This window comes from Eleutherodactylus coqui, chromosome 11 (genome assembly GCF_035609145.1).
Source record: "Eleutherodactylus coqui strain aEleCoq1 chromosome 11, aEleCoq1.hap1, whole genome shotgun sequence".
Classification (NCBI taxonomy): domain Eukaryota; kingdom Metazoa; phylum Chordata; class Amphibia; order Anura; family Eleutherodactylidae; genus Eleutherodactylus; species Eleutherodactylus coqui.
Window position 1 is genome coordinate 72,801,307 of NC_089847.1, and position 17,728 is coordinate 72,819,034.

General features: G+C 41.6%; 1 protein-coding gene across 3 annotated transcripts in view; it reads left to right on the forward strand.

The window, feature by feature from the left end:
* MEN1 (menin 1) overlaps positions 1-2,221 on the forward strand; it is a 30,853-nt gene extending 28,632 nt beyond the window's left edge. For all 3 annotated transcript variants that reach the window (XM_066582591.1, XM_066582589.1, XM_066582590.1), the window contains 2 exons: positions 29-181; positions 1,742-2,221. In XM_066582591.1, the coding sequence (XP_066438688.1) occupies positions 29-181; positions 1,742-2,101 (513 nt within the window). In that variant the 3' untranslated portion in view covers positions 2,102-2,221. The remainder of the gene's footprint in view (positions 1-28; positions 182-1,741) is intronic.
* The last annotated feature ends 15,507 nt before the right edge of the window (positions 2,222-17,728 follow it).

A 17,728-nucleotide genomic window follows, 5' to 3' on the forward strand; every position in this document is an offset into this window, starting at 1 on the left:
CATGTGACCTCTTTGTTTTACTTCTCAGACTGAATCTGCACTTCAGGATCCTTCATGTTTTGCAAATCTTCTGCGCTTTTATGATGGCATATGTAAATGGGAAGAAGATAGTCCGACGCCTGTGCTACATGTGGGATGGGCAACGTTCCTTGTCCAATCACTTGGCAGATTTGATTCACAGGTAAACACTGGTGAACAAGTCAACATACTTCAAGACCATTTTTTTAAAGAAATGCATGCATAACAATAACGTAGCATACAATCCTAGTGTATCAGGATAAATGTAAGCATTGCGTAAATTGAGCCTATCTCATGGGCAGGTTCCAAAACGCTGTAATAGCATCAAGTGCAAAAATGATTATTTAGCTGCAAGCAGCTGGAGATGAGGGATTGTGTGAAGATGCTATTTTAGGTATAGACATTAAATGGTATGCCTAAGCATTAAGTGCTCCTAATAAATGCATTTATCAGCTACCAAGAGGATAAATGATATATGTGTGATCACTGTCTTTTCCAATCAAGGAGTATCTTAAGTCTCATTTGCACGCAAAGACAATCTTTTAAACGATTGAAAGATTGACAGTTTTAGCGATAATTTTGCATAAAGAGCTATTGGGCACTAATGTCTATTAGCACTTTATCAGCTTCATTTGCGTGTAGATGCGCCTCCTGGAGCTGTTTGCAGAACACAGCAAGTGGTTTGAGCTCTGCAATGAACTTTATTGTTCTTACATGGGCTGTCAGCAGACTACAATGTAATCAGGACGATCTTCCTTTTTGTTTTCTCAACCTTCCATACTGTGTTACTATGTTAATTGAGTCAAGAAGCCTGTTTTTCAGTTGTTCAGCCCCATGATACCAATCTCCGAATATTGTAACAAAAATACCAGAGGATTATTTTCCATTATTAATCTAAAGTAATAATTAAAAATTACTAGGGTTGTTTCCAGCATTGATACAGCTTATGACATTTCCAAAGCATGTATACATGGTCAGCATTACATAAACTACATTTTAAACAGTTTACTTGCAACAAATATTTTTTAAAAAGGTTTACCCATTACATAACTTGCTTCCCAACCTGTAACATACAGAACATAGTCTATAATCCACGCAGACTTCATCTTGCGGTGTGTAGATGGCATTCTTACCTTTTGATTGGCAATTACTAAACTGATTTATATAAATCCATAAAATAACAGAAACCCCTCCCAGGAGTGCTTTATATGGAAATGAAGAAAAATGGTTTAGAGGCGTATAATAAAACATTACACTGCAGGTATCTTAAGGGTATATATGGTAGTGCTAAGATTACTGCTTTGCCATACATCCAGTCTGTTCTCCTGGCTCTGAACCATATAGCGAATTGTTTTGCTGATCAAGAAGTTATTGATCACTTCCTAAGGTGGATGTCCACAAATGACTCCTGAATCATGAAGCCAACAACAAACTATTTTATATGGGGGGTTGATTTCAAACCCCCCTCCTGGTTTTAAAAATGAGCAGACTACATGCGTTTTGTAAGTTGTGATAGTCATATACGTAGTTAGAAATACATTCCTGCTGCAGTGTTTGTCTGGTTCATGTCAACAAAAGATAGGAATTCACAGCTCTACTTATTTTCTATTACAAATAGGGAAATATAAAATATGTAACACAACACTTTAAATGTTATTTACACACCAAGTGATTTCAGTACATTAAAGCCGCCTGCACTGTGTGACATTATTCTTATTTTCAGGTCAGGCAGCAGGTGACTCTAATTAACTCTGATTCTGGTAATGAAGATGATGACTCTGATGATAACAGAAGAAGGGCCGCTCGGAGGGAGTCCAGGCCTGGGGAGTCTGTTCAGCCCCTCCAACGCCCACCCCCAGAACAAAAAGAGGAGGACACAGAGGGTACACAGGACCTCGCTCTCAGTTTCCAGAGTCAGAAAATGAAAGGAATGAAAGAACTTTTAGTAGCTGCAAAAGTGAACTCTAGTGCTATAAAGCTGCAACTCACTGCTCAGTCACAGGTGCAGCCGAAGAGGGCAAGAGGACCCGGGGCAAGAGATTACAATTTGGGATATCTGAAAAGGCAGCGCAAATCAGTTTAAGAAAGTGCAACGTGAATTGAAATTTTTTTTTTTTAATTTTATTTTATTTTTTTAAACTCGTTTTATTGAAAACTTTTTTTTTTTTTTTTTGTACAATAAATGAAAAGAACTTTGATTACATTATAGGCTCATGTTTTCAAGACTTTAGAACGTTACATTAACACATGCAATTGTTGAATACATTATAACAATGTAGTTTCTCGTAGTGCCAGTGGAGGGCAGGGTTCTTTGTTAGTTTTACAGGACGTTTCTGGGTGTAAATGCCCTTAGTAGGTTTTGGAATCGGTCCTGTGTGAATACTGTATTCGTTGATCCACACCATGTTTCCCACACCTTGTTAAATTTTTCAGAGCATTTTCTATTTTTGTAGACTTTTTTTTTCATATGGTAGAATGGCATTGATAATATTCTGCCTTTTTAATAGTGTCAGAGGGCGTCTATCCATCCAGCGCAGGGCTATTACTTTGCGGGCATAGAATAATACTTTGGTGAGGAATATCTTGTCATGATACTGCCATTGTTCTTCGTCTAGAATACCTAGTAGGCACACTGCTGGGTCGTGTGGCACTGGTACCCCTAGCATTTGTGTTAAGAACTCTGACTTCTCCCCAGTACGCTTGGATGTCTGTGCAATTCCATATTAAGTGATTAAAGTTTGCATTAGGTGCTCTGCAGCGGTGACAATGGTTGGTGGGTATCCTATCAAATTTTATTTTTGATACTTGGATGTACTTTAATATCTGACACATTAAATAGAATATAAATGTGATCATTTTACTTGTGTTACAACTAAGAAAAATATCTCTGTACCATGTTAGTCATTATATAATTTGTATCTTTCCTAAGAGTTCTCGGCAGTTATACCCTAACCTAAGGGAAAGTGTTGTCAGAAAATGACCTTAAATTGAGTTTTCAGCTTTTTAAGAATTCTTTGTGATTTTATTTTTTTTTTCCTTAACCCCTTCCCGCTCCAGGGCGTAAGTTTACGTCCTGGCAGCTGGGTACTTCCCGCAACAGGGCGTAAACTTACGTCCTGGGGATCTCGCGCTATCCCGCAGCTGGAGCCAGCTGTCAGTCACACCTGACCTCCCGCTGCAACAGCGGGGGTGCATTGGGGATGTGCCCCCCGCTGTTAACCCATTCCCTGACGCGATCTATGTAGATGGCGGCATGGGAAGGGTTCACAGAGGGAGCGCACTCCCTCTGTGAAGTTGCTGGGCTCTCGCATCCTGCCTCAGCAGCCTGTTACACTGGCATCCTGTAGTGCCATAGCCTGTGATCGCTCTATAAGCGATAAGGCATTCGTTATCACAGCGATCATCAGTGCTGTGCTGCAAGTACCTCAGAGGAACACAAATTGTGTAAAAAAATTTTAAAAAAACAAACTTTTTTATGCTTTTTCTCATATTGGCATAAAGGTAAAAAAAATTAAAACCCCACATATTTGGTATTGTCGCATCCGTAACGACGCGTACAATAAGCTGCACAAGCTTTTGACTGTGCAGGGAAAAAAGCATTAAAAAAAACACTAAAAAACTGAGGCAAAATGCTAATTTTTTGTGTTTTGCCTCCCTAAAAATGCAATAAAAGTGATCAAAAAAGCCGTATGTACCCCAAAATGGTACCAATAAAACCTACAGCTCTTCTCGCAAAAAATAAGCCCTCATAGAGCTCCGTACATAAAAAAAATTAAAAAGTTATAGGACTTGAATGCAGTGATTTAGAAAAAAAAAATTCCAAAAAAGGGTTTTTATTGCAGAAAAGTGGAAAAACCTAAAAAAAATTTAAGAATTGTTGTATCGTTGTAACCGTACCGACCCGCAGAAAAAATGGATTGTGCCATTTATGCTGCATAATTAACGCTGTAAAAAAAAAAAAATAATCTATGGCAGAGTTGATGCGTTTTCTCTCCCTGCTATCATAAAAAAAAAAATAAGTTTTACAATGTAGTCAATGTACCCAAAAGTGGCGCCGAAAAACTACAGTTCGTCACGCAAAAAATAAGCCCTTATTTGGCCGCGTCGGCGGAAAAATAAAAAAATTATGACTTAAAAAATGGAGAAGAAAATCCGCCAAAAATCGTTGCGTCGTTAATAGAGATGAGCGAGCATACTCGATAAGGCAAACTATTCGAGCGAGTAGTGCCTTATTCGAGTACCTGCCCCTTCCCCTGCACAAGGACCACTGCAGAGGTCGGAGCATGCTCAGAACACTCTCCCAAAGAAGTAAATAGCTACAAGATGGTAGCCTTCATAGTCATGTACAGACAATAGCAAATGAAAAACAAAATCTACAGCCTAAAAATAGATTTAAAAAAATAAAAAACATTCCACTCTGGATTTTATTTTGTAAAAAAAGAAAATGTGTACATTGATATATATTGAGTCCCCTTAATGTTAGTCAAACTGGAGAGATCACAGTTGGCAAGCTTCAAAGATTACTTGGGTCTCTTCCTGTCTGGTACGGTTTAACACCATATATGAAGTTACATATTTATACTCAAAGTATATTGGAATAACATGGTAAATAAGACAAGTGATGTAAAGCCGAACAGTCAATATGAGTTTTGATGGCTGTACAACATTAGTACCTAGTAAAGGAAGGCATACAAGCTTTGACAATTAGAAAATCCTCATTAAACCAACAGGCAAAGGTGGTGCAATAGTCACAAAGAACATATCGGACTGTATGAAAGAGCAATTGAATAGTAGCATGTCTGTAAATTGGAATCGGATCCTATGCAGTACGCGATGGAACTAAAAAAAAAAAAAAGTTAAAAAATTGTTGCAGGTCTGTCTGAGAAGTCTATAGGAATGGCTAGATACTAGAAAGTAGGGACATTTTTCATACTTCTTGATAATCTGGTGTGTGCACCCTCCCTAAGCAAATTTGTGCATGGGTGGAAGATGTTCTTAAACTCTTGGTGAATGATACAGCTTAGATACTTTTCAAGATAACATATTTAGTAAAGGCCCATTTACACGCAACGATTATCGCTCAAAAGATGTTTTTTGAGCGACAATTGTCATTTACAGCGCAAGATTATCGCTCAAGATAACTGATCACTTTGTGCTAAGAGTGGAGGATGCAGAAGACAAGCGGGATGTCCCTGCTTGTCTTCTGCATCAAGCTGTTTCCTACACTGAACGCACGCCTGTTATATAGCCAAGCACTCTGTGCGGGGTATGGAGAACAGAGCTGAACCGCTCTGTTCTTCATACCCCGCCTGTGATCAGGGAGCAGGATACAGTTGAAACAATAGTATCAGCTGTATCCTGCTGTGAATCTCTGATAAGGCTCATCGTTGTCTATCAACATGCTGAAAGACAAAAATGAGCGACAGCATAACGAAAACTACACAATGTCAGTGCAGTTACACACAACGATTATCGCTCAAAAGACGGCTTTTGAGCGATAATCGTTGTGTCTAAATAGGCCTTTTTTCTCAGTTTTATCAGCAGTAGATATCCTACAGAAGGAACCATGCTAGTTACCAATGATGTAGAATCTTTGTATTTTAATATTCCACACCAGGGATTGTATTGGACTGGATTCTTCAGCGTATTGTCCAATGTAATCGGGTCACTCTTCCGGAGTAGCACTTCACCGACCCAGACTACGCCGATGATGTCACACTCTTGGATGTCACACTCTTGGATGTCACATCTAATAATCTGAGACACTCATTGGAACAGTTCGATTTTGAGGCGACCTGTCTTGGGCTTCACATCTCCTGGCAAAAAACCAAGCTGCAGATTTTAGGAGCCGGCGCAATCCCGCCGGACCTAGACGTAAACGGCCAGAGCATCGACGCTGTCAGTGAGTTTGTGTACCTCGGAAGCGTTCAACACACAGATGGGAGGGCGCTTCTGGACATCCTGCGGAGAATAGCGCTGGCAGCCTCCGCGATGAGATCCCTGGATAAACTCTGGAGGAGGCAGAACATAACACCCAGGACTAAGATTCAATTCTACAAGACCTGCGTTATGCCAATATTATTGTATGGCTCGGAGAATTGGACTTTGCTGTCGCATACTACTGAGCGTCTGGAGTCTTCTCACATACGATGGCAACGCCAGATTCTCCATGTCCGTTGGTTTGACTTCATCAAAAACAGCGAGATACAGGCTTGCACGGGGCTTGAGTCAATCACAATAACAAGGAGCCAATTTGCACTTTTTGGTCATGTTGCATGCTTGTCAGAAGCTGTCCCGGCCTACGGTGCTCTAACCGCAGTAATTGCTAGGAAAATCGAGAGACTACCCCCTGCCGGATGGCAGAGGCCCCCTGGCTGTCCGCGGCACTCGTGGGTGCAACAGATAGGCAACGGTACCTCCTCTGACATCAACACAGAATGAAACAATGCTCTCGGTCGTGGTCATTCTAGATCGGCACTACGGAACCTCGTCGTGCAAGCTAGATAACTAACTAGGAGAGATTAACCGCTTGCAAGGCGGTCATGGAAAATAAACTGGCACTGAATCGGTGGGGCTTATAAAATTCATCTTCACTCATGGTTTCTTATTAACTGCAAAAATTTACAACAGACTGGTACAGCAATGGGAAGGTAATGGCACCATAACATGCAAATCTTTTCATGGTCAAAGTGGAAAGTGGATCCCAAGCATCCGATCCATGGGGAATAACTATTGATAAAATATCCTGAGGCTATACCAGCAATACTTTTTGCACAGAAAACCTCTTTAATGTATAACTCTCATTTCAATGTTTATTTTTCCAGAAGTATTTTAAGTAGAGATGAGCGAACGTACTCGGTAAGGGCGATTTCGCAATCGAGCACCGCGATTTTCGAGTACTTCACTACTCGGGTGAAAAGTACTTGGGTGCGCTGTGGGGCGGGGGGTAGCAGCGGGGAACTGGGGGGCGAGCCCTCTCCCTCTCCCCCCCCCCCCCCCCACTCCCCGCTGCAACCCCCCGCTCACCCACAGCGCACCCGAGTACTTTTCACCCGAGTAGTCAAGTACTCGAAAATCGCGGTGCTCGATTGCGAAATCGCCCTTACCGAGTACGTTCGCTCATCTCTAATTTTAAGCCTTTTCTTCATATATTTAAGTGATCTGTCTGCAAAGGATGGTTCCTTTGGATGTGGTTGGTACGAGCTCAGGCACTCAATGCACGTAACACATGAGATGTATTCACAAGATAATTCCACCTAAGTTTTAATTGTTCACCAGTTTATATATTATTTCTAGGAGGAACAATGCCCTACAGTGGGCCGCTCACAAGAATAGCAAGCTTTGTGATAATATGCAACCAATTGTTACTTGTATTTGTATCAATCTATTAGCATTTAACCTATTCCCATAAAACCAATTAACATTAAGCTCAAGGCTCCCATGTCATCTGGCATCTGTTTATGGCTAGACATTGTGAGATGGCAACAGTGTTATAGCTAATCTAAATGTTACTGGGAGGATCGCTACTTTCCTGATTGTGAAGTGTTCCATGTGCCCATGTGAATTTCTTTTGTGCAGCAATATCCTAGATCTCGATTCACATATCTTGCACAGACAATGCAGACACTCTACAGTGTAGTACCCCACCCTTTGGAATTTACCTCATCTCCTATAGAACAAATAAACTTAACTCTAGACAAGTAATAGAACCATATAACAGATTTCACTTTCAGTATTATCTTTTGTTGTCTTCTTCTATGGGCAGAGAGTTGGGGCAAGTCAGGTCTATTAGATGTGTGGGTGGGTGTTGTCTGCATCTCAAAGCCTATTTCCACTGTGTTAATCGTGTGTGGAAATAGTACTATGTGGATAGTGAGAGTGTAATAAACAATGTCCAGGGCCACTGGGTATGCACAGACTCTATGTAAGAAAAATTCCCCCTTTTCAAATTTCAAATCCACACTACACAAACAACAGGTACATCTATTCATTCATACACGGACTGATAAGCCTGGCTTCACAAGTAGAAACTGGAACCGTACCTACACCAGATGGCCGACCGAGAACAAACAGTTAAGAAAAGTCTTAGGCTAGTTTCACGCAGGCGAGGGTTATATCGGGATGTGATTCCTGGCCCGATATTGCACTTTCCACCAAGTGAAAGCCCTGTGGATGTGAGGTGGTTTCATGTGAAAACAGCCTTATGTCACAGCTGCGTCAGGGGATCGTGGAGTTTTGCCATTGCTTTCAATGGGGCCGGCAGTGCTGCCGTTGGTCCCATTGAAAACAATGGACGATATTGCAAAATGATAGAACATGCTTTGATTTTTTTTTTCCACGTAATATATTGTGAGTGAAAAATTCACAAAAAAGAATGAAATCATTGAAAATCATTGGTTTCACAATTTTGCGCTTTCATTCACTCTCGCGTCACGCGAAACCATGCAAATTTCATGCCCGTGTGAAACCAGCCTTACCGCGGTTTGACATGTTTGTCCACTGTCGGTCATTCGCAGCAGGCAACCGACTTTGGAACACAACACATGCCTGATTTCCACTTGCATACTCTTTCTATCCCCCATGAGTCACTTGATCCAAAATTCTCCAACTATTTGCAATTTCAGTATAACTATTATTCCTAAGCCATCCTTTCTGTTCACTGTTAAACCTTTTCTATCTATCAATGTCCAAACATCCTTCAAAAGTCATTCCAGCTCTTTTCAACATTCTTTGATACTCTTTCACGGCATCCTTGCCTTTCCTCTCCCAGAGAGTTCGCCATGTCTCACTACGAGTCCTTTTTCACAGTGTGCGTCTGGCTCAAGGTACTTTAATACTGCCACGATAAAAAGGACTTTCAAGTGCAGGCACATTTATATACCCCCGGCAGACTGTATAGGCCTGGGTCAACCTCTTTAACATGAGCAGTCTGTATCCTTTTATCTGGTCTCAAACTACCTTTATCACCAGCCACACAAAGGACAGAATAATAGACCTAATATTACTATCAATCCTACTTTCAATCCAGACTCATTCTTCCATTCAGAGAAAACTACACATTATATCTCCAAGTTCTTTGACTCAGACTTAAGACGGTATATAACTCACCCAGACATGGGAATGATCACCACTGTGAGAGACAGAAGTTAAATTGTAAGAATAAGCTTTTTCCCTTTTATGCAGCTGCGTGTGGTCTGTCCGTCCCAGAGTAAACTTCCTATTTAGCTCCAGAGGTGGTATAGAAGATGTTAAAGTTCCTGTTTGGACACCAAATTTTTGTTACCACAACTGCACTGTTGGATATAATGTGGTGCTTGATTGGGTGTGGTTGGTACAAGTTCGGAGCATCAATACACGTAATACATGAGATGTGTTCACAAGATGATTTCACTTTCAAGTTTATTGTTTATTGTTCATCAGTTTATGTATTGTTTTGAGAACGTTCTCTGAAGGCTTTCCCTCGTTATGACGAATTTGACAATGTTTAAACCAGGGAATGGAATATTCCTGATAAACACTTCACTAAGCCTAAGGCCGGCTGCACACGGACGGATTTCCGCCGCGTTGCTCGCAGCTATTAAGTTCTATTGAACCTAATAGCTCACTGCTCACGAGGAATTCCATCACGGAATTCCGCACCGTGAAATCACCCATCTTCACCCACGGCATGCTCTATTTGCCGCGGGTGTACGCGCGGACGACTTCCATTGCAGTCAATGGAAGCCCGTCCGCCACGCTATCTTCCGCTGTAGCACAGCGGAAGATAGCGTGAAACCGCTTTCCCGCCCACCGCCAGCCGTGTCATATGACGTGGTCGGCGCATGCACGCCGAAGCGTCATGCGGGACGGAAGACGTCGGATCTGCAGGTAAGTAGGGGGTCTCTAGGGGGCGCCGTGACAGGCTCCGCCGCGGAATTCCGCGGCAGAGCCCGTCATGGCCGTGTGCAGCCGGCCTAAGCGTTTAGACCTTATGTATCCTTAGAGGAATTAGTGAGGAAACAGTCTTTACCAGCAGTGAATCCACCACTGTCCTGTTTATTCAAATTATTTTTATTGAAAGAAAGTTTTTCTTTCAACAATTACACAATACTTTCCCTCGCATACAAATAACATAACAATAACCCTGCGATCATATCCACTGTGGTAGGGGTTATATTCCAGGGGATTCATGTCATGTGTCCTTCCAGCGATTCTCTGAAATTACAAAATTCTGTCATATTTCTCAGTCTGCCTTGTATGGAAGGGAAGGATGAGGGGGCATGGGGAGTGGTGGAGGGAGACGAGAAAAGTGGAAGAGGACAGAGAAAGGGGGGGGGGGGAGGAGACCAGGGAGGGAGAGGTTGAAGGGAAAGGGGGTTGGGAACAAACTTCAGGTCTGACCTTTTGACTCTTTTTAACAGCATAAATAACAGTAAAGCAGGTTGACACACTACTTATTACTAGTTCAATTTCTTTCTTCTCTCCTCTCTTGCATATTCTCAGGTAAGCCCGAGTTATTGCTCTCAATCATGTGTCTATAGCCAACATGCGGATACTCCCCACACCTTCCAGGTCACGCCCCAGGGCCTCCTGACATGGATCTCTCCATATACCAAGTGGACACTCTAAAGGATTCCTCTATGGCCCTCTTCACTCTATTGGGTAGGATATCTAAAAGCTCTCCCATACCTCAAAGAACCTTTCACCTGTGACTCCCTGTGGATGGAAGCCTCCACCCAGTCCATCCACATAAGGAACGAAAGCTTGTCCAGAAACAGTTTGAATGAAGGGGGGGCTGTGTCGATCCATGTCTGCAGGATCGGTTTGACCCCGGCCATGGCCATCATGTGTAGGAGCTTTCGGCTTCATGGCGAGCATCTCAGTTTGTCTGGTTCTATATATCCAAAGACTGCCCATACAGGATCAAATGGGGCTCCTGAAGTTAGGTTTGTGATGGTAAAGAGCTGCACCTTGTACTAGAACCTCTGCACCACTGTGCAATCCCACAGACAGTGACAGAGGCTTGCCCCCACCTCTTGACACCTGAAGCACTTATCATTGGGATATATTCCCATTTTGTGACCTTGCTGGGGGGGTTATATATGCTCTGTGGTAGAGTTGTAGGCTCATCTCAACATATCTGCTCGAAGGAAGCATTTTAGTGCTTTTAGTAGTTCTGGTACTGTCAGTTCAGATATGTCAATGGTCCATTTGGTGATTGCTGTTTTGGAAGCTTCATGATCCATTTGTGTGTTTAAGGAGTGATCAAGCACAAGAAATGTCATATCTTAACCATATGGAGGAGCTATGTGTGGAACACTCACGAGAGCCCGAAAGACAAAGGGAAAAATATGGAGAAACCTGGCGACCCTAAATTATGTTTGAGTCCCCTGCGGAGTTTGCAAGCCTGTCTTATTAGATATATCCGTGAGTTTTGAGAGGGACACAGGATCGCCAGAATAAGGGACAGTTAGGGTTGCGCTCTGGGTGCCATCCCCTCCCTCCTCCCCCTTTTTTTTTTTAAATTATTCCACTTCCTATGGTAGGGGCTCCTATTCCTCCAAACTATAGTATTTTATTTGGACAAGCAGCCCCATTCCTGTCTTTCGGTTGGTATCCACTGATATAGCTGAAATACAGATAACTGGCCTGGGGGCTATTTTCGAGTTAGCCGAGCTATCAAAAATGTTTGTTTTATTTCTGTTGATTGTACGAAGCATTGTCTATTCTCTGCACAATGTTATTTGAAGGTCCTGAGAGACCTGTGTTTTATTATTATTTTTTTAATGCCTACTGTTTGTGAAGTATTTTGATATTGAATTTCCAACAAAAATTTTCAATAAAAAGAGATTAAACATATTACCAAAATAAATAGACTTCCTGTGGCTGACCACAAATTCTGGCTTGGACGTGGGTTACTGAGGTGCGACCACCCATCTAGGTGGATAGTCGGTGTTTCTGTGAACGCAACACCCTCAGGTTGCCACAATATATGTATATATATTATACACACATATATTATATATAATTAAGTGGTTACTGGATATCGTGAGACACGGAGGACTGTTTGTTTTCACTGGACAAAGTGGTGTTATATGTTGTTGAACAGGGTTCTGGTTATTTACAAGCTGTGTTAAAGTTTCTTTATTTGAGATAAGCGAGCGTACTCGTCCGAGCTTGATGCTCGTTTGAGTATTAGGGTACTCGAGACACTTGTTACTCGAGACGAGCACCATGCGGTGCTCGAGTCAATTCCATTTCCTTCCCTGAAAGATTTGAGCCATTTTCTGGCCAATAGACATGCAGGGAAGGCATTACAACTTCCTTCTGTGGCGTTCCCGCCCTATCCCACCCCGCTGCAGTGAGTGGCTGGTGAGATCAAGTGACCACCGAGTATATAAAGCGGGCCCGCCCGCGGCTCGCCACAGACGCACGCTGGCAGAGATTAGGGAAGGTGCTGTTGCTGCTATAAGGAGAGTGTTAGCGTCTTCAAGAACCCCAACGGTCCTTCTTAGGGCTACAGCTCACCTAGTGCATTACTGTTGTGGCTGCTGGGAGCAGTTTTGCCCTTTTTTTTTTAATATCGGATGTGCAGGCTATAGCGTTCTCAGGCTGCAGTCTGTACTACATAGTATAGGGAGGCTGGTGGTGAGGCAGGGACAGTGTTAGCGTAGAATCCTGTCTACAACAACTCCAACGGTCCTTCTTAGGGCTACCTATAACCGTGTGCATTTAACTCCGTGACTGCTGGGAGTTGTAGTACCTCAGTATTGCACAGCAAGGCCTGCGTGCAGCCTTCAGTTACATTTTTTTCTGGGTACAGTTTGTGTTACGAAAGCGCTGTCTGCCTCTAAGTGCACGCCAAGAAACCACAAATTTTTTACACCGCTCTGTGTTAGCCGTCAGCTGCCTGCACAGTGTAGGTCACAGACACCCATAGAGGGAAAGTCCAATACACACTCCAGAGCCTGCATTGCATTGGGAAAAAACAGATATATATTATAAAAAAGAAATCCTTTTTACGGCTACCTGTGACCCAGTGCATTTCACTGCGTGGCCTGTGGGACTTCAGGTGCATCAAAACTGCATAGCGCACAGCAAGGCCTGCGTGCAGCCTTCAGTTAAATTTTTTTCTGGGTGCAGTTTGCGTAACCTAAGTGCTGTCTGCCTCCACGTGCACGCCAATAAACCACAAATTTTTTACACCGGTCTGTGTTAGCCGTCAGCTGCCTGCACAGCGTACGGTCACAGACACCCATAGAGGGAAAGTCCAATACACGCTCCAGAGCCTGCATTGGATTGGGAAAAAACAGATATATATATATATATATATATATATAAGACGAAAGCCCTCACTGACTCACTCACTGACTGACTGACTCGCCAAAAGTTCTCAAACTTCCTGATGTCGTAGAAACATGAAATTTGGCACAAGCATAGATTATCTCCAAAATAGGAAAAGTAATTGGGTCCCAACTCGATTATTCAATTCTAGCACAAAAGAATTGGCGTCAAAATCTTACGTACATAATCTAAATCTCTCACTTCCCAATGTCATAGAAACGTAAAATTTGGCACGCGCATTGAATATGTCATATATAGGAAAAGTTAATAGGTCCCAACTTGATTATTCAATTCCATGCGCAAAACCATTAGCGTCCAAATTTTACGTACGGAATGTAATTTTCTCACTTTCTGGTGTCATAGAAACGTGAAATTTGGCACGAGCATGGATTATGTCATAAATAAAAAAAGCTAATGGGTCCCAACTCGATTATTCAATTCTATGCGCAAAAGAAATAGCGTCCAAATTTTACGTACGGAATGTAATTCTCTCACTTCCCGGTGTCATAGAAACTCGAAATTTGGCAGGAGCATTGATTATGTCATAAATAGGAAAAGCTAATGGAACCCAACTCGATTATTCAATTCTATGTGCAAAAGAATTAGCGTCCAAATTTTATGTACGGAATGTAATTTTCTCACTTTCCGGTGTCATAGAAATGTGAAATTTGGCACGAGCATTGACTATGTCATAAATAGGAAAAGCTAATGGGTCCCAACTCGATTATTCAATTCTATGCGCAAAAGAATTAGCGTCCAAATTTTACGTACGGATGTAATTTTCTCACTTTCCGGTGTCATAGAAATGTGAAATTTGGCACGAGCATTGACTATGTCATAAATAGGAAAAGCTAATGGGTCCCAACTCGATTATTCAATTCTATGCGCAAAAGAATTAGCGTCCAAATTTTACGTACGGATGTAATTTTCTCACTTTCCGGTGTCAGAGAAACGTGAGATTTGGCACGAGCATTGATTATGTCATAAATAGGAAAAGCTAATGGGTCCCAAATTGATTATTCAATTCTATGCGCAAAAGAATTAGCGTCCAAATTGAATTAGCGTCCAAATTTTACGTACATAATCTAATTCTCTCACTTCCCAATGTCATAGAACCTTGAAATTTGGCACAAGCATTGATTATGTCATAAATAGGAAAAGTTAATGAGGCCTAACTCAATTATTCAATTCTAGCGCAAAAGAATTAGCGTCCAAATTTTACGCACGTAATCTAATTCTCTTACTTGAAATTTGGTACGAGCATTGATTATTATGTCATAAATAGGAAAAGCTAATGGGTCCCAACTCGATTATTCAGTTCTAAGTGCAAACAATTTAGCCTCCAAATTTTACGTACGGAATCTAATTCTCTCACTTCCCGGTGTCACAGAAACTTGAAATTTGGCACAGGCATTGAATGTCATAAATAGAAAAAGTTAATGGGTCCCAACTTGATTATTCACTTCTAAGCGCAAAAGAATTAGCGTCCAAATTTTATGTACGGAATCTAAATCTCTCACTTCCCAATGTCATAGAAATTTGGCACGGGCATTGATTATGTCATAAATAGGAAAAGTTAATGAATCCCAACTCGATTATTCAATTTTAAGCGCGAAAGAATTAGCGTCCAAATTTTACGTACGTAATCTAATTCTCTCACTTACCGATGTCATAGAAACTTGAAATTTGGCACGGGCATTGATTGTCAAATAGGAAAAGCTAATGCGGCCTAACTCAATTATTCAATTCTAGCGCAAAAGAATTAGCGTCCCAATTTTACGTACGGAATCTAATTCTCTCACTTCCTGATGTAATTTTATATAAAGGAAACGTGGCATGGTTACCTCTATGTGGTGTTTCCTGGGTAACGCAAAGAACCATGCAAAATGGTGAACATATTTTTTCCTCAGTGTCTCTAAAGTAACCACGACCTCATAAGATTTTCCGTGTGAACACCAGATAAACACCAGTACCTAATTAACTCAGGCAAAGCCGGGTATATCAGCTAGTCTATATATATATATATAAAGACGAAAGCCCTCACTGACTCGCCACTAATTCTCCAACTTCCCGAAGTCGTAGAAACATGAAATTTGGCACAGGCATAGATTATGTCCAAAATAGGAAAAGTTAATGGGTCCCAACTCAATTATTCAATTCTAGCGCAAAAGAATTGTTGTCCAAATTTTACATACGGAATCTAATTCTCTCACTTCCCGATGTCACAGAAACATGAAATTTGGCACGAGCATTGACTATGTCCAAAATAGGAAAAGTTAATGGGTCCCAACTCAATTATTCAATTCTAGCGCAAAAGAATTAGCGTAAAAATTTTACGTTCGTAATCTAATTCTCTCACTTCCCGGTGTCATAAAAACTTGAAATTTGCCACGGGCATTGATTATGTCATAAATAGGAAAAGTTAATGGGTCCCAACTCGGTTATTCAATTCTAAGCACAAAAGAATTTGCATCCAAATTTTACGTACGGAATCTAATTCTCCAACTTCCCAATGTCATAGAAATTTGACATTTTGCACAAGCATTGATTATGTCATAAATAGGAAAAGTTAATGGGTCCAAAATTGATTATTTAATTCTAAGCGCAAACGAATTAGCGTCCAAATTTCACATACGGAATCTAATTCTCTCACTTCCCGGTGTCATAGAGATTTGAAATTTGGCACGGCATTGATTATGTCACAAAAAGGAAAAGTTAATGGGTCCCAACTCAATTATTCAATTCTAAGCGCAAAAGAATTAGCGTCCAAATTTTACGTACGTAATCTAATTCTCTCACTTCCCGATGTCATAGAGATTTGAAATTTGGCACAGGCATTGATTATGTTTTTAATAGGAAAAGTTATTGGGTCCCAACTCGATTAATTCTAAGCGCAAAAGAATTAGCGTCCAAATTTTACGTACACCATCTAATTGTCTCACTTGAAGTTTGGCACGAGCATTATGTCATAAATAGGAAAAGTTAATGGATCAAAAATCGATTATTTAATTCTAAGCGAAAAAGAATTAGTGTCCAAATTTTACGTACGTAATCTAATTCTCTCACTTCCGGATGTCATAGAAATTTGAAATTTGGCACGGGCATTGATCTATATATATAAAGACGAAAGCCCTCACTGACTCACTGACTGACTGTCTGACTTGCCACTAATTCTCCAACTTCCCAATGTCGTAAAAACATGAAATTTGGCACAAGCATAGATTATGTCCAAAATAGGAAAAGTAAAGGGGTCCTAACTCGATTATTTAATTCTAGCGCAAAAGAATTAGCGTCTAAATTTTATGTACGGAATCTAATTCTCTCACTTCCTGATGTCATAGAAACTTGAAATTTGGCACAAGTATTGAATATGTTATAAATAGGAAAAGTTAATCGGTCCCAACTCGATTATTCAATTCTAAGCGCAAAACAATTAGCATCCAAAATTTGCGTACGGAATCTAATTCTCTCAATTCTCGATGTGATTTTATATAAAGGAAACGTCGCATGGTTACCTCAATGTGGTGTTTTCTGGGTAACGCAAAGAACCATGCAAAACGGTGAACATATTTTTTCCCGGTATCTCTAAAGTAATCACGACTTCATAAGATTTTCCGTGTGAACACCAGATAAACACCAGTACCGAATTAACTCGGGCGAAGCCGGGTATATCAGCTAGTATATTATAAAAAAGAAATCCTTTTTACGGCTACCTGTGACCCAGTGCATTTCACAGCTAGTCCTGCTTGCATCCTTCCTCATAATTTATCTCTGGCTTCATTTTGCGTTATATAACCGCTGGCAGCCACCAACTGCGCGGCAATAATTCACAAAAATTTTTACAACGCTCAGTGTCTGCTCGATTCTTAATCCACCATGCTGAGGGGTAGGGGTAGGGGTATAGGACGTGGAGTTCCACGTGAGGGTGTGGGTATAGGCCCAGTTCCTGGTCCAGGTGAATCGCAGCCGGCTGCTGTGGGATTAGGAGAGAGGAAAGTTTCTGGGGTCCCCAGCTTCATATCACAATTTTTGGGTCCACGTCGTAGACCTTTATTAAAAAACAAGCAGTGTGAGCAGGTCATGTCGTGGATGGCAGAAAGTGCATCCAGCAATGTATCGACCACCCAGTCTTCTACGCCATCCACTGCTGCAACTCTGAATCCTCTCGCTGCTGCTCCTCCTTGCTCCCAGCCTCCTCGCGCCAAGATCAGCTGGGGAGCCACCACCACCAGCATGCGCAGGCATATGATGGCCAATATGATGGGACGAAGGCCGGTCACCGCCTCCGGGTTGCACCACTGCCTCTCCCCCTGTGCCCCAACCTGCCACTGAGATCCAACCCACCTCTCAGGACACAGGCACGACCATCTCCTGGCATGGACCCACA